At 44.0% G+C, this 25873-nt stretch overlaps 1 protein-coding gene across 2 annotated transcripts in view; it reads left to right on the top strand.

Moving 5' to 3' along the window:
- Nucleotides 1-25873, top strand: part of cacna2d2a (calcium channel, voltage-dependent, alpha 2/delta subunit 2a) — a 139849-nt gene that overhangs the window by 105102 nt on the left and 8874 nt on the right. The window contains exons 9-23 of one of the 2 annotated variants that reach the window (XM_076760351.1): nucleotides 8750-8800; nucleotides 9088-9187; nucleotides 10682-10843; nucleotides 12542-12652; nucleotides 13455-13533; nucleotides 16550-16599; nucleotides 18925-19014; nucleotides 19198-19266; nucleotides 19929-20003; nucleotides 20095-20169; nucleotides 20302-20373; nucleotides 20523-20594; nucleotides 20767-20828; nucleotides 22895-22971; nucleotides 24104-24118. In XM_076760351.1, coding sequence (XP_076616466.1) covers nucleotides 8750-8800; nucleotides 9088-9187; nucleotides 10682-10843; nucleotides 12542-12652; nucleotides 13455-13533; nucleotides 16550-16599; nucleotides 18925-19014; nucleotides 19198-19266; nucleotides 19929-20003; nucleotides 20095-20169; nucleotides 20302-20373; nucleotides 20523-20594; nucleotides 20767-20828; nucleotides 22895-22971; nucleotides 24104-24118 — 1160 coding nt within the window. The remainder of the gene's footprint in view (nucleotides 1-8749; nucleotides 8801-9087; nucleotides 9188-10681; nucleotides 10844-12541; nucleotides 12653-13454; nucleotides 13534-16549; nucleotides 16600-18924; nucleotides 19015-19197; nucleotides 19267-19928; nucleotides 20004-20094; nucleotides 20170-20301; nucleotides 20374-20522; nucleotides 20595-20766; nucleotides 20829-22894; nucleotides 22972-24103; nucleotides 24119-25873) is intronic. The other variant, XM_076760362.1, reaches the window with a different exon arrangement.

The raw sequence follows: 25873 nt of genomic DNA, 5'->3' as shown, positions 1-25873 counted from the left end.
TTTTGTCTCTGGCTCTGGCTAACAGATATTCTTTAATGGAATAAGATCAAAACGCTTTCCTGCCCTGTATTTATCTCAGTAAGTGATAATGTTGATGCATTGTCTTTTGCTACAAGAACAAAACAAGATAGAGGCTAATGTTTCTGTTTAAAGAACCACCTTTGCCCGTGGTTCTCTGCGCAACAGCTGATCTGTGCACAGAGGGCCGGGGCTGGCGAGGGTGACGGGCTGGACAGAACTAGGCTGCATTGGGCCAAGCAGCCCCCTCACCCACCCTGCCGAGCTTCCTGTCCACCCTTCCACGTTCAATCTACCTGCCGCTGTCACATCGGCTTTGTGGCAGCCCTGCCTGTTGCCTGGTTACAGGTTGGAGTGAACTGGACATAATCATGACAGCAATGTTGATTAGACCTGACCCCGTTTTCCATCTCTGTCTCGGTCCAACTCAGTCTGAGTGGCTGTTTGAGGTCAGGCCAGGCTTGTCAGATGAAGTCAACAAGCTCAGACCAAACAAACAAAAGGCAGGAAGCCTTTACGTTCTGATTAAGTTCATATGATGATCCAAAATGCACAGTCTTTAAAGTCAGTCACATCATATCGAGAATGAATGCATTCATCATTAGAAACAATTTAAATGTAACCTCAGTCGCTCATGTGATGTGGTGTTTAAAGGCCCAGTCAAGGTTCAGTTTATTCATGCATGAAAAAATGATGCTCCAATCCTAAGTGACAAGACCTGGTTACTAAAAGATAGGAAATAATTTAAATACTCCAAACTAAAACTGCTGGCAAGAACCATCTAAAACTAAGATTCAGATAAATTAAAATCACGGTACATCGTCCTTACTGTACAAAGTTCAATCTCAGTGTGTATATGTATATAATCATCAGACTAACGAGGCGTTCACTGCCAATTTCTCTCGACTGTCATAGTAGCCATCACTATGACCAAGAAACATGCTGGAAAACACAAGGCACTGTGTAGCAGGGTAAGTTAAAACAAGGATCCTGTCTCTGATCTGTCAGCACAACAACTGAAGTACGCCCGAGTTTAATTCTCCTACACGTGTTTTGACGGGGGGGACACATCCCGCAGACATGAAGGAACGAGCAACAAGAAATATGAGGGGAATGCTGAGCAGCAGCAGCAGCATGTGTGACAAGGTTAGACAGAGGAAGAGGTGTATTTCTGCGCAGAGGAACACCTTGTCACCCGCCCCGGTCCTCCATGTTTGTCACTTCTGCCGAGCTTCTCCTCACGTCGGAGCCTTCGACATTCCCGTGGCCCGTTGCTTAGCAACTTGTGCCCAGCCACGCTGAGTGGCGGGGCCGTGGCAGCGAGTGTCACGATATGTCAGGTCAGACTCGTGTGATTACAGTCTAACGTGCCGTCTCTTCGACTGACAGTCTCTGGAGAGGACGGCCAATCGCACACATTACGAAAACAGTCCACAGGGGTGACGGCAGTGGATAGCAGCATCCGTCATGAGGACAGTAACACAAACAGCATGAGCGTTGGCACAAGGCGACGCTAAGATGAACACAACTCAGGCATCCACTTGGTGTTATAGGCAAACTGAGGTTGAAATTCTCCTCGCTAAATCTCATAAAATGCTAAATCTCATAAAATGATGCTACAGCTGTTGTGTATATATTTTTTTCCCCTTTTTGGGGGCATGTTTGTGGAAACAGAATCTAGGCTTCACGTGTCTGGATGGGTGTTTCCCAGGGCAGCAGAGAGACACACACAGTCAACTTCATCATTAAATAGCCTATGAACATTGATACTAGACGACAAAACAGTTGCACAAGTAGACCAGAGTGGTCACAGACTGCAAAATGTTACACAGCAATGGCGAAAAAGGGAAAAAAAAAAAAAAAAAAAAAATCATGCCCCTTGGATCCAATAATGTAGGTAGCGGTGAATATGGATAAACTTGCAGGTTTAAATGACATACAGGCCAAAATAAATGTATATGCATGTAGAATAAATAATGTATAAGCACAGACGCACAGTTTCACACATCCTCCCACACACCTATCAACTCTCCTCCCCTCACAAACTCAAAGATACATCAGATCACTTGGACTGATATGCCAGAAAGATACTGCAGCTCCACAAATACGACCAGAGCAACTGAAATGCACAGACGCGATCGCAGGAACATGCTTCAGTAAGGTTTGCCCTGACTCCGTCTCCAGGAAGAGCCCCCCTGTCAAAGATGTGATTTACTATGAAGAGTGAAGGTAGCGGCCAGGATTCATGGCCGGTTTGTAGTGCAACAGACCTGTAGCTTTCCTGGGACGGATGGATGGCGGCGTGACTGACCAGGTGCTCCTCTGAGGAAAAAAAAAATCGGAGGGCCGCCTGCCTCCACAGATGGGCTCTCTCCTCGTCTGCACCCCCACTGATGGCCCCAGGAAAATTAATGGTCCAGTCAACACACTTAATTGTCTCCAATTGCTCTGACATTAATTATTAACATTTGTCCATTATAATGTCTGTTCGTGTTATCAAGGGAAGCGAAGCAGAGGGTGAAGCGAGGGAGAGGGAAAAGTGAAAGGGCCAAGAGAGAAATAACCAGAGACAGGCATGGAGTCCTGTTAGCCAAGCGTTGCAAAGATCCCATTACCTCCCAGGCTCACAACAGCATGTAGTCTATATCACATATTGATTTCTTCAAAAAGTCAATCTAACCTCTTTGTAAATATTATGACTGCTGGTCAATCCTTGAAGCTGAGGCTCCCCTAAAATACCATTCCCAATATCTAGAGCTTTGCATCCTCCTCCTTTCACTCTCTTCGCCCCACTTCACTTCAGGCAGAGGCAGAGTCACGAGAAAGACCAGTGTGTTATTGGTGAGACTGAAGGTGACACAAAGCTTTAGCAGTTTTAGTCCCAGTAACATATTTGACATTTCAGTTTGAGCCAAGATGTGAGAGACACAGCTGGAGACTTTTTATTCCATCTCACAGAGCAACAGTAACAGACTAACACTAGTCTGCTAATAATTGATGCTGATTTATTCCAAAATGCATGATTAATTCAATATTCTTTTCTTTTCTTTTTTTTTTTAGAAAGGAAAGTGGTTGAAAAATTGAGCATAAAATTTTGTGTTTGTTCTTCTTAGGCATAACCGAAAATATGGAAATGTGAATCTTGGTGCCAACACTTCCAATAATCAACAGAAAAGTGGAATAAATAAACGGCAGACAACATCTCTTTCTCCTGCAGGCTCTCTGGGCGCCGTCCTCCTATATTTTTATCTTAATTCAATCTTTATTCGCCTGCCACATCCACAGGAGCACTAAGAGAGCAGTAGTCCATAAAATAATAAGCCCATCAGCACAACACAAATCCACGCACACATGGGACAATGCACACAAACACACCTACATGCGCGCGCACACACACACAGATACTAGCAGTCTCTCTGTGTTATATGCAGTTCTCCCATTATTCTGCAGCTACTCTGCTTACATCTACTGTACATGATGCATTCATATCAGAGCCTCAACTGTGAAGAAAGTTCACACATTACAATGAACAAACACACACAATACAGATGGCACTGCATATACATCCTACTTATTATCTATATGCACTTTACAATTGACCAATCAACATCGTCAACAACAACAAAATAAAAAAAAAACGCACTTGCTGCTCCTGCATGTTAAAATGAGCCCGAGCCACTCCATGTATCATGCTACATGCATCCATTGCATGTTTCTGAAATGTATGTAATAGATAATTCCTCCAATTTAAATGTAATACACAACATTTTGTGGAATGGGTCAGGGTGCATAAACACAATCTCCTGAGAGAGTTAGCCCCCCGGCGCAGTTAATGTATTGATTTTGCAGCGCTGCGCCATGATAAAACTATTTCATGAATTCCAATGAGACTCCTTTACCAGACTGCTGCAAAAGGAGCAAAATACAATCACCACAACGCAGAATATGTCATTGTGTTCATTGCTTGTATAATGCATTTCTTTTAGATTTATGGGTGATGGCAGGTTGTGAGGGTGGGGTGCCGGTGAATGTTGCTGCTTTAATCTGCTCTCATTTAGAGTGATGCTTCATTCCACCTCAGTGTAAAGAGCACATGTCCACTGCACACGCGGATCAGGCTTTATCTCCATTATACCTATTGTAATGGTATGAACATGTTTATATCATGACATACATGATATGTTATGGCTTTCTGGTAGTTTTTTCATGAGCATATAAAACACCGCTGCTGCTGTGGATGGACTTACTTTTCGATTGACTTGGTTGATAATATATCATCGAATGAAAACTTTGAAGCTTTCGCAATTCAGTTTAGACCTTTGCATGTTACTAGCAATTAGCTGTTAGCTGAAATGCCTTCTCTTACAGTTTGTAGTATATTGCAAACTTTTATATCTTTTTTCAAAGGGCAATTCAGCGATCTTTTCCCTTATCAGTTATTCTGGGGATTAATCACAGGCACTCAGAGCTTCAGGTGATGTCTACATATTAATTGTTTTGTCCATCCAGTGGTCCAAAAAAAAAAAAAAGATTAAATCTCCAACCATATAAAACAGAAACAAAGCAGTAAATCTCTACATTTGATAAGTTGGAACCAGTAAGTGTTTCTCATTTATCAATCAACTGATAATCAGTGCCACTGTTCTTTGTAGTGGTTACAACCTGATCATCTGTACAAGATACAAGGTCACTCTGTGAAAAGGACATTTAAATCTATATTTTACATCAAAACAAACTGTACAGTTTCAGTTAAAATTAAAAAAATATATATTTGTTGTTCCCATATTGCAGCAGTCATTGGGTTTGTCAGGTTTTACTGTGTGTTATGGTTAATGTACTTATCTAACTAAAGCCTTAACTTTAATTTGCTTGTTGTTTTTTTTTGTTTTTATTGTTATTGTGCCTTTAGCTGCACTTTGTCCAGTTATTTCTCTGAAACTGGTTCATTAACCACCAGGAAGTTGTACTTGCATGGCCAACAAAGTAGCCACTACTTGTTTGACATTGCATGTACAGTATATACTCGATTATGAGATGTGAGGTTTCACTCAAATACCTTTACATTAGAGGTTGACTGATCGTGACTGATATAATTATGGTAATTTGGAAAAGAAAAAATCCATTAGCCAATTAATCGCCTGTTATTACAGGCCTGCCGACCGATTAATCGGTCAAAGCAATTAATCACTTGGCCTCTACTGTTACTGTTCGACCTCTACTCTGCGTGATTGACAGGTAGAAACAGGCTGAATTAAATCACGTCCAGGAGAGTTTTCATCTTAGTTTATCTTCTGTAATGAGCTGCTCACAGAAGCAAACAGAACTGACACATTCTCATATGTAAGTAAAATAATGGTGGCTGAGAAGTGCTCTCAGTAGCTGTGATGGTTCAGGTCAGTGGTTAGATACAAGTCATAACTCTGAGTGAGCGGACAGTGAGGCCATGGGCTCATATGTTGTGTCTGCCGGCTGATGGTCGTGTCACGGTGGGACAGAATGGGCGACAGGGCTCGATTCAGCACCAGCCAGGCCCATCTGCTTGTCACCTGGCCTTGGCATGCAGGAGACTGGGTAATGACAGGGAAAGAATGGCATCAGTGGGCAGAAGCTGAGAGGTAATTACTGACTGGAATCCATGCAGAAACAACACATCTGGATCCATGAGTCAAAATGTGCAGAATTACACCCTGATACCGGCCTCAATTCATGATTTTTATCTGTCAGAACCGTAGAACTGCATATCAGCCCAGAGACTGAAAATCCTTGACTCCATGCCGCTCTCTCTGATCCTGATGTTCTCTGCTCAGAAGCACGGAGAAAATTCAATTGTACTTAAGGCAATGGAAAGGGAGAGAAAGAGAGCAGCGCTGATACACCAAGACAATCTGTGGGGAAAATCAGCCATGGCAGCACTATAGCTTCAGTGTTGAGTGACGCTATCCTGGCTCATGTGTTACTCTTCTCTGCTTCATCACTGCTCACACATTCCTCCTAAACCCCATTACTGCTGATCAATGCTGCCTCTTTCACAGCTCGAGAGAAATGATCTGCTTGAAAGTGATATTTTCTCTGCAGATTTTAGGGCCAAAGCTAGAACAGCTAGCTTCTCCATTGTGAGATTGTACATTGGGTGTGGAAGATGACCTATAATGACTGGTAGTAATAGAAGTCTGCGTTGCCTTATAATTAACATTTAGCCCATTCAAAATAACTTGAAGTCCCATTAAAGGACTATTCTCCTCTATGAGAAATAGACTGACCAGAGAAGTTAATGAAAATCTGCAGTTGGTCTGTAGCCATCAGCTGTCGCTAAATGACCCTCCTTCAAACTCCAGACGGGGCGTCTCTGCCCATGAGCCCGAGGTAGTGGAGACGTGGACCACATTCTGACCGAGTTTCAGTCCTGCATCGACGATCGCTTTCACGAAACCCCATCCACTCCAGAGAAAGAAGCCGCCACTGTGGGTAGTCTCAGCTCTCGCTCTCTCTCTCTCCCCCTCTCACTCCCTCAAATTAAGATTTCAGTAATTAAATTGATAAAAGTCATGCATGCCAATATGCCTCATGGTTCCAGACCTGATTTCATACGCCACACAGTTGTGGAGAGCTGCAGAAGTTCTACCTTTGATGTGGCATTCTTTATTATTGAAAATAATTGGATTCCCCCCCCCATCACATACTCACACACACACACACACACATACACATACATTTTGCCTATGTTCACTCTAGGCATGCTCAGTTAATCGACCTCTTGTCAGGCGGTGCTGGTGCCGAGTCTCCGTTCCATCGGGGGTGGGGGGGTTCAGCCGGCTTCTCGAGCAGAGTGGGACCTGGGTTGCTTCTAGGAAAAAAACAAACGGATTTGAGCAGCCAAGGCAGCGTGCTGAGGGACGTCATTTCAACACGGGTCAGGGGTCGCGCTGCAGGTTGGAGTGGCGCCTGCCAGTGAGTGAGAGCGGTGAGACTTGCGGGAGCAGTGGCGAAGCCTACCGGGGCTCTGTTGCTCTACCTCCGTATCAGCTTGGCCGAGCATAAGAAAAGAGCCTCTCTGGCCCACAGGCAGCTGGCTTCTCTCCACACTCAGCGGAACCGCTGATAATCAGCAGAAAGAGACCCCTGATGATTACTCTGCCTCTGCCTAAGACTGCTGCTAACTGCTTGCCTGCTCACTCCTCAGAATGTCAAACTAGTGCTCACATCTGAACCCCCCCCCCCCTCCTTCCCTGTATCCCACAGAAAAGTCTATAATGTCCATCAATCTCAGCTCTCTTTGTATCAGAGGTAAATGTGAATTTAATTGCCACTGGAGCGGAGTGAGAGAATTTTTGATTTCCCTCTGTATGCCATCCTCTATCAACCGTGGACAGATGTTATGTGTGCGTCTCTTCCAGGACACAAGTTGTCTGGCCTTGCTAGTTTAGTGCTGTCTCCGTCTTGTGGGCCCACGCTGTGCCGTGGCTGACACACACCCAGAACAGCCCTATTTTAGGAGTTTCTTCGCAGCACAAGCATAATGGTCTTAAGCAGCGTGTGCCTCCCCCCAACAAAGGGACCGCCAGAGTAAATAATGTGTCTGACGCCCAACTGATGAGTCATCAAAGGAACAGAACGTCAGCTTTCTCATTTTACTGACAGCACTTAGCTCAGCACAGGCTCTCCACAGCACAGGTCAACACCACTCAGGCTGCTCCTTTTCAAGTTTATATAAATTTCAAGTGACTAAATATAAAGCGTATTAGACTGTATGAGTCAACATAGCGTGGATGCAGAAAATTCCGTTTTAATATGACATTTATGCTCATTTCTGTCTGAAAATCTTTTGGGGGTTTTTTTGTTTTGTTTTTTTTTGGTCTGTAAACAATAACAAGAGCGGATGCTTATGTTTCTTGAACCAATAATCACTATCCTAAACAACCAAATGAGGCAGTGTAAGGCAGTTTATTTACCGATTTGATCGTGTTGATTGATCCGGAAAATAAAACATGTTAACCTATCGGCAGATTTTAAAGAAAACTCGACTTTTGAAGGGATAAGCAATATTATGTGACCTAAATTAAATGCCACCTGAAAATGAAAGAGTTCCAACATCAACAGGTCTGTGGCACAGCTTATGGTGGCCCCTAACTGATATGAATAATGTCACATTTTGGAAAAAGAAAGAAGAAACTAGCTCATTTCAGCAGGATCTGAGATAAATATTTAGCTAAATGATAATATCTGAATGTCAAAAGCCTGTTTGAACACACAAAAATCTATGCTGGCTCATTGATACTGATTAAATGTGAGTCCTCTGTTGATACACAATATGTTAATTTCTGCACCTTTAACACTCAGTGCTAAACTCGTACAGCGGCCATTGTTACAGTGATGGCTTGTGTGCTCCAGAGCACCAGCGCAGACCAGTGCAGTGAATGTGTACTTAGACCATAAACTAGCAATTACTTTGGCTTATGCAGTAATTATTTAGAGTAGCCATTGTTATTCAGTAAAGAGGAGTATCTCTGTTGAAGTCATCCGACAGTAGCTGTAGCCAGCACTGAAGTATATAACACAACTTATTAACTCTTCTAAGCACATAAGCCTTTCTGTAGCTTAAGTGGGCTCAGCCATGGTCGCTCCATATTATCATGGCTCAGCTCATTGTGGCTCACTTTGGCTCCTTTCTTCAGTGCAATTCTTAAAGATTATGGGAACAAATTAAAGCCATTTTTTTGTGTCTTTTGTGCAGGTACATCCAAGGTGCATCGTCTCCAAAGGACATGGTCATCATCGTGGACGTGTGAGTATCTCACGCCTCAGTCTCTCTCACTGCCCCCACTTTTAACATTTCCTCCTGGCTGGAGTGGAAGTCGCCTTCAAAGGGCGCTAGTGCCACCTGTTGGTCTGAAGAAAGCCCTAAAATTAGAGGGAGGCGATCACTGCTCATGTTCTCGCCTTAATTGAAGTCCGCTTCCATCAACATCTTAAAACACGCAGATGGGATTTTGAATGTACGCGGTTAAACCAGACAGAAAACTGAGCAGGATGAGGATCTGTGAGCCTCTTCTTTTTTCTACTTTTCTGCAGGAGTGGAAGTGTCAGCGGGCTCACTCTGAAGCTGATGAAAACTTCCGTAGTGGAGATGCTGGACACCCTGTCTGATGACGACTATGTGAATGTGGCCAGGGTGAGCAGAAGCTTGCAGATCTGTGATTTGCCATCAGTGATACAAATCAGTCCTGGAAGCAGCATTGACACAAATATTGGTTGTATTCATTAAGCAGGTGGTAATCAAGCAGGGAGTTGGTAAACGGCACAGTGTGCTCACAATGCTCCCAGTTGTTTACTTGCACTGGAAACACTGCATTTCCCTCATTGTAGTGTATTTGCTTTTCCTGCACCACCGCTGTCCACATGGGACTGTGTCCGTCTCTCTCTTTCACTCTCTGTTGATTACCAGGCTTTCTATTTTAGGACCGATGTTTCGGGATATATCAAAGTTATCCTATATTGCAGGACAGATAACACACACACAGACACATCCACGTGCTCGGTGTGGTGGCTCTGTTTGGAGACTTTCTTCAGTAATCCTTCATAATCCATCGCTTTTAGCCACTGTATGCCTCTAAATCCCGGCTCTGAGAGCAAGAAATGAGCATGGTAATCTGGGTAGGAACCCATCTGATTTTCACCCCTATAAAGAAAGTGAGGGCTTACAAAAGCTTTCTGTGAATTATTTGCAAACACAAAAGACATTAATAACTGAAAATTAAATGAAAATAATCATCAAGCACTGTCTCTGGCGTCTACATGCTTCAGCGCACTGTGCTGTGGCCTCGCTCACTCTGTAATGGCAATATAATTAGATTTAATAATACAGGCTTTATTTCGTAGGACTTTATTTCTTATTTATTTTAGATAGTAGATGTAACCCAGCTTGTTTTTTTTTCTTAATCTCGTTTCACAGCTTCTTTATTTCCTAACATTTTAAGACGCAAAGAGATGTGATATTAAGAAGTGACACGGCGAATATGCGGCTCTGCGTGGCTTTGTGCGTTTGATTTCTTTGTGTGACAATTTAAATACGACACAACACCAGCCCATGAGAAATGTCAGCTTTTCTCGCATATAATGTTTTACATCAATCTGTCCTGAAAATGTCGGTTGATTTTGAGGTTGACCTTCAAGAAGAAACAGCATTTGAAACCTGCTATTACCGACATTGCTGCTGATATTCTAATCGCGCATAGACACTGCGCAGAGGTAGAAAAATATATGCCACGTGCACACCCTTACACAGCACACAAACCCGCACACACACACACAGATAGTTTTAGGCCAATTTGGTGGATGAGACGAGACAGATGATATTACCTTGGCTGGGTTTCTGTTCAGTGGCTTGCACTGGTGTTTCAGGTGCACCTGTTCTTTGTGTGGAAAGTTGTAATTACCAGTGTTTACTGCCAGCCAGAGAGTAGCAGGGCAGCTTACATCTGCACACACCCACGTCTGCATCCTGCCGCCATGAACTACACGCACGTGATATGGAAAACACAAAGAAATACACAGTCTTACAACAGACACAAATTTCAGTTTTGTAAATTCAGTCGTATTTCTGTCCAGAAGAAGCCAGTACACATACACAGCATGCTCACGTGTGTCTTTGTGCTTCCTCCTCTAGTTCAATGAGAAGGCTGACGCTGTCGTCCCGTGCTTCAGGACTTTGGTCCAAGCCAACGTTCGTAACAAGAAGATCTTCAAAGAGGCCGTCATGCATATGCAAGCCAAAGGAACCACAGATTACAAGTCTGGCTTCACATTTGCCTTCGAACAGCTTCTCAACGTAAGAGCCAACAAGCCTGTCAGGGAAGGGCGATGCAGGGGTGGTTTGTTTGGAGCTGAGGAATTGTGTGCGCCCCCAGAAAGTCTTCAATAACATGCTGAAAGCGTGTGACCATAGCTCCAGCATGTTATTATACATCCTGTCAGGGTTACTGTCTACACCAATTAATAAAACTGAATTAACAGTGATAAAGCAGTGCTGACAGCGAATGGCCCAGACTTTTCCAGAGTTCTGTCATTGTCGAAGGTAGGTCTGATAATAACCGCTGCTGCGGTGGAGTCACGCTAACGTTTGCAGCAGCCAGCACAGTTGTGACGTCTGTCAGCAGCAGGCATCCACGTGCTCTCGACACAGGTGCTGCCTCAGCTCCGTATGCTGCTGTGTATTTTAAGAGGCTGCCACCCTAATGGGCTCTGATGGGATGATTGATGAGCGCGGCCCAGAGGAGATCAGCCACAGACACTTTATATTCCTCTGGTGGGCTTGGAGGCATAGAGCCAAGTGCCAGCTGCCCCCCTCCCCTTCCCTTGCCAGCAGAATGAGAAATAAAAGGCCCCTTTAATCGCTGTCTGTTGCAGACTCACACCCATGATTGGTGGCAGAAGCACAATAAAAATATGTAATTGTAGCAATATTATTTATCTTTATTAGAATCTTGTCAGATTGACATGCCGCTGGCCTGCATATCAATGGCAGCTGCCATGCAAGCGGGGGGGGCGGGGGGGGGGGAGTGCATCAAAGCTGAATGCTAAAAACTGGTGCCTGGCTATGAGCATGTTATGCAGAAATGCTTGTGAAAGTGCTTCTGACACAATCAAATTTAACGCTAGAGTAATGCTGTATATTTCAAATGAAATCCTAAAATTACGATAATGTGAGGAAGCCCATGCCTACCAACTAGGAAATTTGTAAATGAATGATGAAAAGCTGAAAGCTTAGATGGGTTTATTGCTACAAAATGTAGCACAAAGAATAATAAATGAATAGTATGCAAGAATTCTATGCGGACAGTGAATAATGTTTTCACCTCAGTACGGACGAATGCAGATTTCCAGGGTAAATCCCTTCTATTCGCTCCTTACAAGATGTACTGAAAGGCTACTTTTAAACACTAAGGATGTTAATTTATGCTAGAATGACCAAAATGTCCAAGATAGACTGTAAATCCTCTCCATCCTACACTGGAAATGTTCCAGGTTAACCATCAGTATTAATGATAAACACACCCATGTATGTACTTGCACACATATTAAAACATAAGGAGCAGCACATTTCTTTGATATTTAGATTTTTTTTGGTGCTTTTTCGTCATCAGGAGCAGACACGACGTACAATTACAATTAGTGATTTGGCAGAAGCTTTTATCCAAAGCGACGTACATATGAATTCACGCACCGATGGTCAATTGGCATGAACTGTATCCTATGAACGACTTTTTAATCTAGTGAGGTGAGATATATGAGGTGAATCTGCTAAGATCTCTTCCTTCGTATTGACCCAGTCTTAGAAATCTGCAGCTGTTTTCAAATGGCTGAACATTATTCTGGGAGCTGTAATCATACTGACACACAGTATCACACTGTTTTAAGTGAACACCTTCCCCTTTTATCCTTGTGCGTTACCTAACCTGTCTCCTGCGATATTTCCCTCTCTTCCTTTGCTCCTCTCTCCTCCCTCCTCTCTCTTCATGTGCCACAGGAGAGCAGTGCCCCGAGGGCCAACTGCAATAAGATGATAATGATGTTTACAGATGGCGGGGAGGATCGTGCACAGGAAATCTTTGAGAAGTACAACTGGCCCAACAAAACGGTGAGTCTGTCCCCATAAGGCTGTTAGCTGTTCATCTACTGGCTCTGCCAGCCTAAGACATGATGCATGTCCAGAAACTGTCTTCGCAGGCCCTTCTCCTTCCCCGTCTCCCATCGAGTTCTGCTGACATTGTCTCATTATTGTGCAGGCAGTTGTGTTAGTTAGGCTGTCAGACATGCCAAGCCGCTCCAATCTGTGCCTTTAACTCCAAGCTTTCTCCACTTCCATTTTGGCTGAATTGAATCTGTATTTTTCCTCTTGTGATTCGTCTCTGTGGTCTTTCTTCCACTCTCTCCCTCTTTCTGTCTGTGTCTCTCTCTTTCTCCCTTCGTCTGACTCTTTTGTTGTTTTGCTACTGGTGTTAACAGCTCTGACCTTCTGACTAATTAGCCACTTTATCAACAGAGCCTATAAAATTACAGTCAGTAGATTCACAGTTTGTGCCTTTGTTCCAGTCTTGCTGTCACTCCCACCCCTCCTTCACCCCCGTTTCACAGCCCCACAATATTTATTCTCATATCATTACTATCCAGTTCCCTCATGACGGCTGCTGTCATAAAGGAATAATCTGCAGTTTGACAACTCTCTCACTGCAGTCTTGTGTTGGATACAGTTGTGTGAGTTGACTGCGAGGATAATCGAATCACACTCGAGATTCATACATTATACTTGTCACATGACAGTAACCTTATTGCCATCCAGAAGTAGGTTTGCATGATGTTGTTTTGCTCTCTCTGCAGGAAGTTTGTTTTCATTCTTCAGCCTTCGTGTGACTCGTTCTTCTGTCCTCCTCCTCCTCCAGGTTCGTGTGTTCACCTTCTCTGTTGGCCAGCATAATTATGATGTCACCCCTTTGCAGTGGATAGCTTGTGCCAATAAAGGTAAGTGGATGAGGTGTTTCTATCAATGTATTGATTCTTACCTTATCTTAGTTAACTTATAACTTAAAGAGTGATTGAACACCCCCTAAAAATCTAATTCCCACTGATCTCCAGTGGTTTAACCTCTCACCTCGCTGCAGTGCTGTTCAGATGTGCTCCTATGCCTTGTGACATCACTGTTGGGTGTGTACAGGTGCAACAAAGCACACATGTGACCACACCTATCAGTGAGGCTGACTGTGGTCAGAGGTGAAACAAACACTGCTTAGTTACTCTTTAACTATTATGTAAATGTTAATGGAACAAAATGAAACGTTAAAACCTGCAACACCATCACTAACATTCATCCAGGCGTTTGTCTGACAGCATGTGACGTTCAAATCGATATTTTATTCATCTAAAGCAGCCGCAGTCCTTAAAATAAGCAAACAGGCAGCCCTGCCTCTGACAGACTGTCTGACAACCCGTATGATTCAGCTGCTCTTCCTGGCAGCTACTTTGTCGGCGTGAATCTCATCTTGACTCAGCTCGTTTAATCCCAACCTAACTCAGATGGCTGTTGCTGCGCTCAGTGTTGAATTTTTTAATCCGTAACCCATTTCTCTTCCTCTCTTTTGTGGCTTGATTTAATATCGTTTCTCAGCGTCGCACTTCATCGGAAGCTGCTCCTTTATGGGGCCTTTAGCTGCCTGTTTGAAGCCTCGGCTAACTTCTGCCTCTGATTAGCTTATTGCCAGTGGAGCCAAGTGCTTCAGAAGTATCTCCCCAGAAGTTGTTATTAATTAGCAGGAGGAGTCTGGTAGCGAGATGATTACTGTGCCATCTCCCTGTCAGACTGGGGAAAGTTCAGGATTACGCCTCTGTGCCAACATGCTCTTTGCTGTTCGCGACTGTAGCGATTACAATGGTACTAAAGTCTATGCCATCATAAGACAATAGAGTTGACACACCAGTCTCAATGGAGCTGTCCTCTCATATCTTCAGTACTTATTACTCTTTGGTATCTCACTCCAGCAGAGCCGGCTCCCTGACAGGCCCTAACCCTTCACCCGTGACATACACACATTGACAAACAGCAGTAACACACACACAAGCGCAAACACACACAAGCAGGCCTCTTGGAGACGTTGGCTGTTGTCTCACTTGAGCTTCAGTGCCATCTTAAGAAGAAAGCAACCTCTCTGTGACTCTGAGGACAATGAATCCATTTCTCCAAGCTCTCACACAGTGGAACAAAATCCCAAACAGAAGGGAGAGTTATCTTTAGAAAAATAGGTGAAATGGAGGATAAAAGCAGCAAATATGATATACCCCATTGGTGGTCCTAATTCTTGCACCAAAGTGCCGTTTATAATCCAAAACTAGGAATGAAATATCCTCCTGAAGTCATGATGGCCATCCATTATAGAAGAAAAACCCTTGAGTAACTGAATTACACCATGAAATTTGTTGTACAAGTTTATTGGATAAGCCTCTATCAGTTTATATACAACAAGCTTGATAAGAAAACTGAATGGATAGAAAGTAGTGCATGCTGATCTTCAAAGTCTAAAATGCATACAGCAATGGCACAGCATGTACTTCATCTGAATTATACTTGACCTACATAACAATGTTGTATAGAAGGCACTAAAACACACTTCAGTCAACCAAAGGCCCAACATGTGGTGATATTTGAGGAAAAGTGACTTCTAATTGTGCAGAGGCATTATGTTTATTATTTTCCCCTCAGACAGCAGACCTCCGTGGTTAACCTGCAGATCTACAACCATGATTCCAAAAAAGATGGAGAGCTGTAAATAAAAACAGGATGCAATCATTTGCAAACAAGCAGCAGTTTTTACGAAGTGTAGTTTACACAATCATGTGTTCACAAAGCGGTGAACCTCTCTCCATCCTCGCTTGTGAACGCCCCTTTCTGAGCCTGTTCTTTTGTTGCTCCTGTCCGAACTTCTTTGAAATGTGTTGCTGCATCAAATTCAGAATAAGCTGATATTAACACAAATCAATGAAAATGACGAGGTAACACATTAAATATATTGTCTTTGTTCTGTTTTCAGTTGAGTATATGTTAAAAAAAAGATTGTTTTATTTATGTTTTACACAGCGTCCCAACTTTTTTGGAACCAGGGTTGTACATTACAATCGTATTTTTATAGTTACCGTGTATATTTTCCTGTCTTCACCTCTCACCGAGCTCTGCCTTACAACCACAGATGCCATCTCTCTGGCACGCTGCCGAAAGCCCTGAGACAAACTACTGCTCTGCACAAAACTATGACAAACAACTGTGTCCTGCGTGCGTGCGTGCGTGCGTGCGTGCGTGCGTGCGTGCTTGCTTGCGTGCGTGCGTGTAGGGGTGGGGGTTGTGTGTGTTTGTGTGCATGCAGGCAAGAGAGCCACAGCTTGTGTGTGTGGACATGTGTACATATGTGCATGTGAGTGCGTGATATCTGCATGCTTGCGTGTGCAAATGAATGAGACAGTGAAGGCAAATCTTGACACAAACCACTGTGGCAAAGTGTATAATGTATCAAAATAATGAGAGTCATCTCTGCCTTTTAACATTCTGGGGATGCTGTCTCCATTTCGCGGCTCTTTGTATAAACACTCATAGCTTTAATAACTTGGGGAGCGGCGTGGTTATTGACCCAGTCGGTCACTCTCCTCCATTCCTAATCAGCAGCAGTGCCTGGGGCTCAGCATTCCCAATGAGCCTCCACATTTACATCCTGCAGCACAACCACGAGTGTGGAGAGGTCAGTGGCCACAAGCTGTATCGTGCCTGCTTGGCACATCATCATCAGCTGGAGATGATGGCATTACATTACATGTGCCTAATAACATGGAAGAGATTAGACCCCAATCTACAAATGGATCTCTTTTGCCCACACTGTGACTGTTTAACTCTTGAAAATGTGGACAGAATATGACACGGGCAGGCACCGTGAAGCAGCCTGGATACAGCAGCGTTTTTGTTGGAATAGTGTATTGATTCTCTTTTCTTAATCTCCAGGTTACTACTTTGAAATTCCATCGATTGGAGCCATCAGAATCAACACCCAGGTAAGATATATGTGTGTGTGCAAGCCGAGTTTTAAAAAAAAAAAGGGAGAAAAACAGCAATTTTAAGCAAGAAGCTGGTCCATTCTTCCTTCATGGTTGCTTTGATGATAATTATACAGATTGTAGATATGCTTTTGAATATTCCATAACAAAGGGACAGAAGAAGACACAGCTGGGTGACTGCAGAGAGGACGTGACAGAGTTGGAGAAGGAGTGATAACAGTGTTGTGGTCTTTCTATAATAATGTTTCTGCAGGCTCTGAAGTTAAGACTTTCAGATCTCTTTCTTTCTTTCAGTCTCTCTTTCACACACACACACACACACACACCTCAGGTTTCTCACACACTCCGGGCTCTGCCACCCCCCTCGCTTGCTTGAGGCTCTACGAGTTTCTAGAGGCCCTTGGGATAACCTCATTCCAGCTGTAGAAATTGACTCAGTCGCTGGGAGGTGGGGGAGCTACTGCGCACCCCTCCTCCCTCTCTCTCTCCCCTTCCCTTTCTCCTCCCCCAATACCCTCCCATCTCCTCCTCCTCCCACCCACCACCGCCGCCGCCCCCCTCAGCCCCGGTGAGCGATCGGGCCCCAGAATATACTGTCAGCTGTTCCATTAACTCTGGCATATTTATATTCTGAGAACTGCCACTTACTCTAATAGGTTTTCTGAAGGTGGGTGACTACGGCTCTCTGTACAGGCCCAGAAGACACATTATTTAATCGTACTCTGCCCTTCAACATCACACACTCATCACATAGTCTCACTTGACTAAGATGGCAACATTCAAATAACAGATGGACCACAGATGGCAAAAATATTATTATTCATACCGTCCTGAGTCATGCGATTATGTAGGAAGAGTGGAGTAGTTTTGGAAATAAGTGGCGCTATATTTTGTGTTTCTGCATGGTCGTGACTTATTACATCCATTCTGGCTTCTTTGTTAAGGATCTCAGTGGAGCAACAATAACAGGCCAGGCTTTAGTTTGGATGTTTGACTTTAGAGGGAGCGTACTGATGAGATTGTGGTCATTACGCTGTCCGGGGAGACAATAGCATTTAATCAATGTACAGGGATGCTGCTGCAGTCTGTATGGCAGTGGTTCCTTTGGACCACACATCTCCAGTTGCTGACTTTTTATGTTTCCTAGATTGTTCTAGCCAGGCGGAAAATTCCCCCTATATCCCGTGAAAAGGTCTGGCTGTCATTGTCCTGATGGAATATCTCCCTGTGGCGCGTTAAACCGGACTTTTATTGAGCTAATAATAGAATAGGTTACGCCTGTCAGCACCTCACTGTTCAGGCGATGAAAAAACAAACGGTCAAAAGCATAATACTGGAGTAGCTGTGTGCTTACACAGGGCGCCCCTTTTGTGTATCCAGGATGGATACAAGGGTCAGAACCTGCGTTATGATTCCCTTTTCGCTGCAAAATGGATGGAAATTTGTCATCCTCCTGAAAACGCCTAATGTTTTTAAAATTAGCATTTGACCCCGAGAGAGCCGCTGCATTTCCGCTGATCCTGTTTTTACATTTGAATATACTGGGTTGATGCACAAAGATAGTCGCCTGGCTTCAGAACTCACCGACTGCTGAATGGGATCGTTTGGAGCTTTAGTAAATGCTGGCAGAATTATACACAGTCAGTGTGATGAGAGGGATAATTTCACTGTCTCTGGTCTTTATATGAACAAGACAGTGAAGGCTCACAGTGCGACCGTCCCATCCCCGGAAGGCTTCTTTTCCCTCCAAAGTGTGTGGTCACTTCATATGTCATGAGGTCACTCGCTCAATAATTTCACCAATTACATACGGTCTCTAAAATGACAAGGATCAATAGGTTGTTCACATGAAAAAAGACATCTCAGCTGTTTTGTGAGGTGCCTCCTGAGAACAAACGAATGTAGTGAATTTGATGTATTATGAGTAGACATAACCCCTCACCTCTATTCACCATCGCTGTGGGACATTCTCACAATGCCTGCGATGACAGTCGAGCCTCTGGGAGAAGGGCCTCTTTACACGTCGTGCCATTGACACCCTTAATGTGTTTTTAATAGCTCCTTCATAACGATGAAAAACGGCCCTGAGTGTCTCAGGACTGGAGGGTTTATGGCTCGGCAGGACCGCGGTGCTGCTGCTGGTGGCACACTGGTTTATGTGGTGACAGAGAGGAGGCTGGTCAGGGTCTTATAGTTTTATGACAGATTGAACGTTGGACGGTTCTTCCAGCCCCCGTACATGACAACCACTATAACTGTCTGTTTGATTATGTGTGTTTATTGTGTGTGTTCATACTAGCGTGTGTGTTTTTGCCGCTGCAGGAGTACCTGGATGTCCTGGGTCGTCCCATGGTGCTGGCTGGGCCTAAAGCCAAGCAGGTGCAGTGGACAAACGTCTACCAGGACGCTCTGGTGAGAGAGAACTTCAAAGGGCATTTTGTATCATTAAACTATTATTTCTATATTGTTAAAGTTTAAATTCCAGTTGATTAAAATTGCAGGTTCTTGTGTTCAGTACTTTTAATTATGCCGTATGTAAAGATGTTTTGAAGCATAACAAAACATTTTAATTGGATTTCTCACGTCTCTTATCAGGGTTTGGGCCTTGTCATCACTGGGACGATGCCAGTTTTTAACCTCACTGCTGATACTGTAAGCTCTCAGGTAAGATCAACGCTGATATACACTGTACAAGACATAGAGCTTAAAATAGCTGGACTTTGTGTCACTCACACAGCTTACAGAATGACTCATGCCCCTGCTCACCCTTTGTATTAATGAGCCTTCACCGTTATCGTTATGTAAGAACAATGTTTTCTCTGTCGTTCATGTGGTGAAGGCTACAGCTGCATAAGGTTATTCGCACAAAAACAGGAGCTGGAGCAGCAGGAGGGCTTCAGGTTTTGTTTTGCGTCTCTTTGCTGTTGTTGATCTTCATCAGTCATTTTCTAATGGCGTCTGCCCAGCTGCTGCTCTTCTAGACAACACCTCCCCCCTGAGGTGACAGCAGACATCACCGCCGCCCGTCTGTAGTATCTTTTATCATCCAGAGAGCACAGATGCATCCAGCTTTCAGTATCCATGACCAAAGTATTTACTCTGAGCTTATCACACAGGCTTAAAGCAATGACGCCGCTGCAAACCGACTCAGTTTAAGATACTGTAGAAATAAGGACTAATCAGATTCCACATAATGTGATAAGTCAAAGATGCTGTGGAGATGCTCTTAGTAATCTCACAGCGCAGCTACCTGCTCGGTGAGTCTCCGATGACAGTGCTGTTTATGGATAAAATGCTAGTAATCACCTCATATGTTCTTCCTGCAGAACCAGCTCATCCTCGGAGTCATGGGAGTAGACATTGCAATCAACGAAATCAAAAAGAAGACACCTACATACAGAGTGAGCATGCTGCACCCTCAGTGTCACTCTCATGACACTTTCATAGTGCGATTATTGTATATAAGTCTCCATTCTCTCCTCTTCTGCACAGCTCGGAGCCAATGGCTACACCTTTGCCATCGACCCAAATGGTTATGTGCTGCTGCATCCCAACCTGCGACCCAAAGTAGGTCTAAGTGCGAACGCCGCCCTGCATCTAATGAGTTTACCTGCTTCTGATTCTAAATTTGGCCGTTATTCCTGCTGACTGACGTTAACCCTCCCGCTTTGTCTTCCCCCACTTTCCCCGTCGCTTCAGATCATTAACTTCAGGGAGCCCGTCACTCTGGACTTTCTGGATGCAGAGCTGGAGGACAGCAACAAGGAGGAGGTAAAAGCCAACCTCTCCGAAACATCATCATTACTATCAACTCCTGTATTTAATAAATGTTTCATACAATCATTTTATTTGTCACTTTCTAACGTATCTGCTTGCCGTCTCACGCTGCAGCATCGCTCTCTCTCTCTCTCGCCTTTCAGATCCGTCGACAGATGATTGATGGCAAATCAGGGCAAAGGAAAATCAAGACGCTCATTAAGTCAGTTGATGAGGCAAGTCATCAATATATGAGACTCAATCATGATCCAAAGTAGCACCTTCCTGAATGGTGTTGTAATGAATCGGAATCGCTCAGTATGTTCAGGATCCGTTGTTTCCCTCCAATTACGGGACGAGAGGTTGTGACGGTGTCACTTATCAGGGTCTCTTTGCGGCTGTCAACAGAGATACATCGACGAGGCCATGCGCACGTACACGTGGACGCCTGTGGAGGGGACAGATTACAGGTAGGTTTGAAATCAAACATGCATCACCTGACCTCAGACCAAAAAGATTGCACAACTCGAACCCGTGACTGAAGTCCAACTTTGATGCTTTTGATTCGTCCAGCCTGAGTCACAGGTCTCACAAGATTTTAACAGCTGTTACTGATCAACCAGCTGTGTTTGGTAACTGTAGCTGCCACTATCACACGTTCGGAAGAGACTAGACCTGTCACTGAATAAAGGCAACATGCTCATTTGCCTTCTGAATTTTGCAGTAAGTTAATTCATCCCAATCAGCCAAATTAAAGAGCCGGTTTTCTTCTCTCATAAAAATCTTCAACAGTACTCTCAGCACAAATTAACTTCGCAGTATGTTCATCTGAAAACTTGCTTGAACGTTTGTGGTTGCATCATAACAACATTTCCTCCAGGCAACACTTTGCGAATGACAGTTTATGATATTCAATAGTCCTGCAACTGTCTGATGTGTGTCTTTTAGTACATCTGCTGGCAGCGCGCCTGGTCCTGGCTCAGTCCATATGAGGCTGCACAATTCTATTAATATTCAACTCAAAGGGAAATTCCAGTGTATTTAACAATCCTCATGTGTGACTGCTGCGGCCTGCAACAGTCAAATCTAAGTCTAACCAGACATTAAAGCTCTACTCTGTCATGCACCCTACACTTCAGAGTTAAGGACAGCACGTGGGACTCTGGTGGGATGTTTCTTTAAATCTAAACGAGCTTGATATTATAGATAGTCGACTGTAGCTGATACTGTCACAGCCTGATTTTCTATCTGTTCAATTAATCCTCTTACTGAGTTATATTTTAGCTTTTTATGGAACCACAGATTAAGAGATGGGACATGTATTTCTGTCTTCTCTCTTTAATGTCTGGCTGTGGTAGCACCACAACGCCGTATTGGTGACATATTAGGAAGCGAAGCTGATATTTCGTTTTTATTTTTGAATCATTTGTTTGAAACATTTCACAGATAAAGTTGGTGGAGAGTAAACGAGCCAAAGGGAGAGTGAATATTGAAGTGATATTCATTATCTGGCCAGAAACAGGACTCTAAATGAATGCCTCTGTTGCCCTGTGTCTGCTGGAGGCCACTGCTGTCTAACATATTCACCAAATGGACTTAATAAGGCAATAATGTGTCAGTGTTGTGTTAACAGCTTCTTGCACTTCCCCCCAGTGCCAAGAAGTCTGTTAATGCCAGTGTAACATTACTTGAGCCATGTTTCACTTCAGTAAAAATGCGGAAGCTGCTATGTACTGCTGGACAGTGACACCATCAGCAATGTGTCGTAAATATCAAGCATGTTTGATATAGTTCAGAGGGCGCTCACTACAAGTGGAGTTGCTTTTCTTGGGTGGCATTAAGGATGTGTACTGTGTACTTGATTTGAGCTCAACTTAAAGGTCTCCTAAACTGGAAAGCAGTGCGTTTTCAGTGCTGACGAGTGGGTGAAACTGAAGTGTTTCTTTTGTGCACGCGTCTCGACCCCAGCCTCGTGAACTGTTGGCTGGTTGGTGTGTTCACAATGAGCAGAGCTGGCAGTAAACGGGCAGGAGGCCGTGTGTCACCAACTGCTGCGCTTACTCTGAATGCACTGTATGCATTTCCAAAGAAAGCTCCCGAAGCCTGATAAATGTCTATGTCTCGGTTGCATTCAGAATAAGGCCTCACTCAGAGTATCCAGACGCAAAGGATACTCTGTTTACATGACCCGAATACAATTTTGAATATTAGTAGTTAGTAGTTATGTGTTTTTGGAATAATTAGTGGAATATTACCGCGTGCGCAGACGTAGTCAGTGATTCTCATGGGGTCTAAGAAAGGCATTTAACGCATTTCCTCCCTCACAAACATTTGGAAAAGCTGCATTATTCCATGAAGACACCACATTATAAGAAGTAACGATAACCATTTCACGCAGCCTTGCTGAACGAGTTGCGTCTGAACGTGACGGACGCCGGCTGTGTGTGTGTGTGTATGTGTGTGTGTGTGTGTGTGTGTAGGAGAGTTTATGTGTGCATCCATAACGTGTTCCTGATTTTCTGCCTCGTTACCTCAGTCTAGGGTTGGTACTGCCCACATATAGTGAGAACCACATCAAGGCCAACCTGAGTGACCAGATCCTTCAGGTGCAGTGTAAGTACCCGGGAATACCCAGCATCCTTCACTCTCTGTCTCTCTCTGCTCTTTCTCTCTTTCCACTCTTTCCTCCTCCTCTCCCTCTCTCTCTCTCCCAAATATGACCTTATGCTCTTATTCAGTCCTTTGTCCTGGGTCTCCAACATCATCATAGGGAGTGTCCGAGCGGAGTCGCCTGCCCCGCCCTCCCCCCCCTCTCCCCCTTTCTCTCGACACTCTCTGATAGGCAGGATCATACCTGAGTCCCCTGACTCCTCTACTGCCCCCTGTTCCCTCCTGTCTTCATGCTGTGCTGTAAAATGGTGATGTTTTTTCTTCACACTGGCTGAAGAAAAAAATAACTGAACTGACAGAAAGGTGAAAGCTGTGGTTTTACTGTGTTACTCAGGTGAAAATAATGGTGACCTTTGTGCTATTATTTTTTTTGCCAAATGCTCTCGCCTCTTCTCCACCAAGTAATGATTCTGAAGCATCTGTGTTCAAAGTATTTGATGTTCTGGAAAACTGTGAAAACACGCATGCTTTTCACTCCTTATGATGAGTTCTATGATTTGGGGAATTTTCCTTCTGTTACGTGTGTGATTTTTTTTTGTTTGTTTGTTTGTTTGTTTGTTTGTTTTTGTTGTTGGATTGTGTGAGATGTTTCCCAGCTTTGGAATCATTCAGTAAATAAACTCCCACACGGCCCGGGATAAGGGCTTGATAAATGTGGGAGTTTGGGTTTTTGTGGGTCTGAATGGGGACACGTGTTGTCTCTCTCATTCTTTCTCTCTCCAGACCCTCTTACTCCACTCTTTTCCTCTTTCATTTGATTTCTTTTTTGTTTGGCCATGGTTATCTCTCGTAATTACTGGTTTTGTCTTTACTGTTTTCCTTTCCTGGATTTCCCAGTTTTTTTTCCTTTCTTCCGTTGGTTTTCCGTTCCCTCGTTTGCTCTTGCAAATAAGATGTTTGCTCTTCATTTCTTTTTCTCTCTTGTCTTGTTTGACTTAAATTGGTTTCTTTCTTTCAAGAAAACAATATTTTTATTCAAAGAGTAATTGAATAAAATATTGTCTGTGATCCCCCCCTTCCCACCCGATCCCCTGTTTCTTTTCTTGCTCACTCCTTCTCTGATGGATCCACACAGTGCCATACAGCAAGGGCAAGTATACTCCATATTGGTCCACGTTCCCTTCCTTTACTTCCTATTCCCTACCGCTGCCTCCTTCCCACCACTCTCGTCCTGAACCTCTTCCTGCTGCCCCCCACCCCACCTCCTCCTACCCTCACCTGTCCCAGCCTGCTTGCCTCTGTTCCTGCCCGTCTTGCCTTCAGGACTTCCTCCCCTTTTCCTCTTTTTCCTCCTCCTCCTCTTCCTCCTTTTATCCCTCCTTCTCCTCTTCACCCTCTTGCTGCAGCTCAGATCCCACATTTCTCACGATGGCTCCTCCGGTCCTCCAACCTCACCCTCCTACCCACGTATCCGCTGCTCCAGAAGCAAAAAAAAAAAAAAACACACCCACTGCACCGAAGGAAGGCAGATATTCATGTTCTCTGTTAAAACTTGTCTTTTGTCCCCCCCCTCCTAATCCTTTTCCTTCTGTGGAGAGCTCCAAACGGGTTGTGTCTGCCTCCTTTCTCTCTCTCTCTGTCACTTTCTTCTCCTTTTCTTATACCATATTTCTCTCTTTTCCTTGTCCTCCTTCTCCATTTCTCTTTCACCCTCTTCTCTCTCTCTCTCTCTCTCTCTCTCTCTCTCTCTGTCTTTTTCTTACAGTGTCATTAGTTAATAAGTGTCTTAACTAATTCTCACACTAGGGCTCAGGTACTGACTTTAATTTAAATAATTCCCTCTCATTGATAAAGTTAAGAGCATATTGAGCCCTACAGTCATATTTCTAGCTGGTTTTAATAATGTAGGAAGGTAAACACACTAATCTGAAACTTTAATTTTATAGTGCTACAACTTAGCTATGATAACGTCAGCATAGAAATCTGTAACTACTGCTATTTATTTCTAGTTCAGTAAATAGGGATCTCTTGTGGTCATAATATTTTAATGTAACCATACTTTATTGATCTATATTATATATTAAAGCTACATCTATTTAATGTTTGTTAGCTGCCGTAGTATCTCGTCCATAGCTGGAGACGTCGCAGCCTGCAGACTGACCCTTCAGGGCTGAGCTGTGTCCTGCCCGCCCAGGTCCTCCCATGTTGTCAGGTGTCAGGGTGCCGCTCGGCGCAGCGCCTGACTGCCGTGTCGTCCCTCTGTTCTCCCTGTCTCCATCAGCTTGTCTCCCTCCCTCCTCACCCCTCAGACTGCCAGGGGCACGGCCCAACATTTCCTCAATAAGCCCGACCCGGATGTGCACGGCATTGTGGGCGGAAAACTACCTGGGCACTCGATTTTAGCTCTAAAATGAAACCTTTCATTCTCATCTGCTTGTACAGTTGCAGGTCATGACATAATGAGAATATAACATGTTGGATTCACCGCAGACTCACCTGCTGAGGCTTTAATGACGGTTGATATTCTGTGTTCTGTTCTGTCTGTGATGGATGAAATAAAGTTGCCCTTCGACATGCCCTTCACAATGCAATGCATTTCCTCTGATTATGTGTCTCTCTGAGCCCTCTCCCCTGCCAGTCTGAGGGGTGACCACTTCCATCAGGACCTTCACCCACCTCCCCCTGCAATAGTTGGCCATGTTGATGCCTGCCTGATCTGAAAGCACTCACTGTGTTGAATATGTCTGAGAACTTGCTTCCTGACACATCACGTCTCGCAAGTCAGTTCTCAGACATCCAAAATATGTTAGAGTGAAACCAAATGAATCAGAAAACGTTTGTTGACAAAGTGATGGACAAAAAGCAAAAAAAAAAAAAGAAAAAAGATGGTGTGAGTGCTTGTGAA

This window comes from Chaetodon auriga, chromosome 2 (genome assembly GCF_051107435.1).
Source record: "Chaetodon auriga isolate fChaAug3 chromosome 2, fChaAug3.hap1, whole genome shotgun sequence".
NCBI lineage: Eukaryota > Metazoa > Chordata > Actinopteri > Chaetodontiformes > Chaetodontidae > Chaetodon > Chaetodon auriga.
The sequence above is the reverse complement of the archived record's forward strand: the minus strand, read 5'-3'. Positions and strand labels throughout refer to the sequence as shown.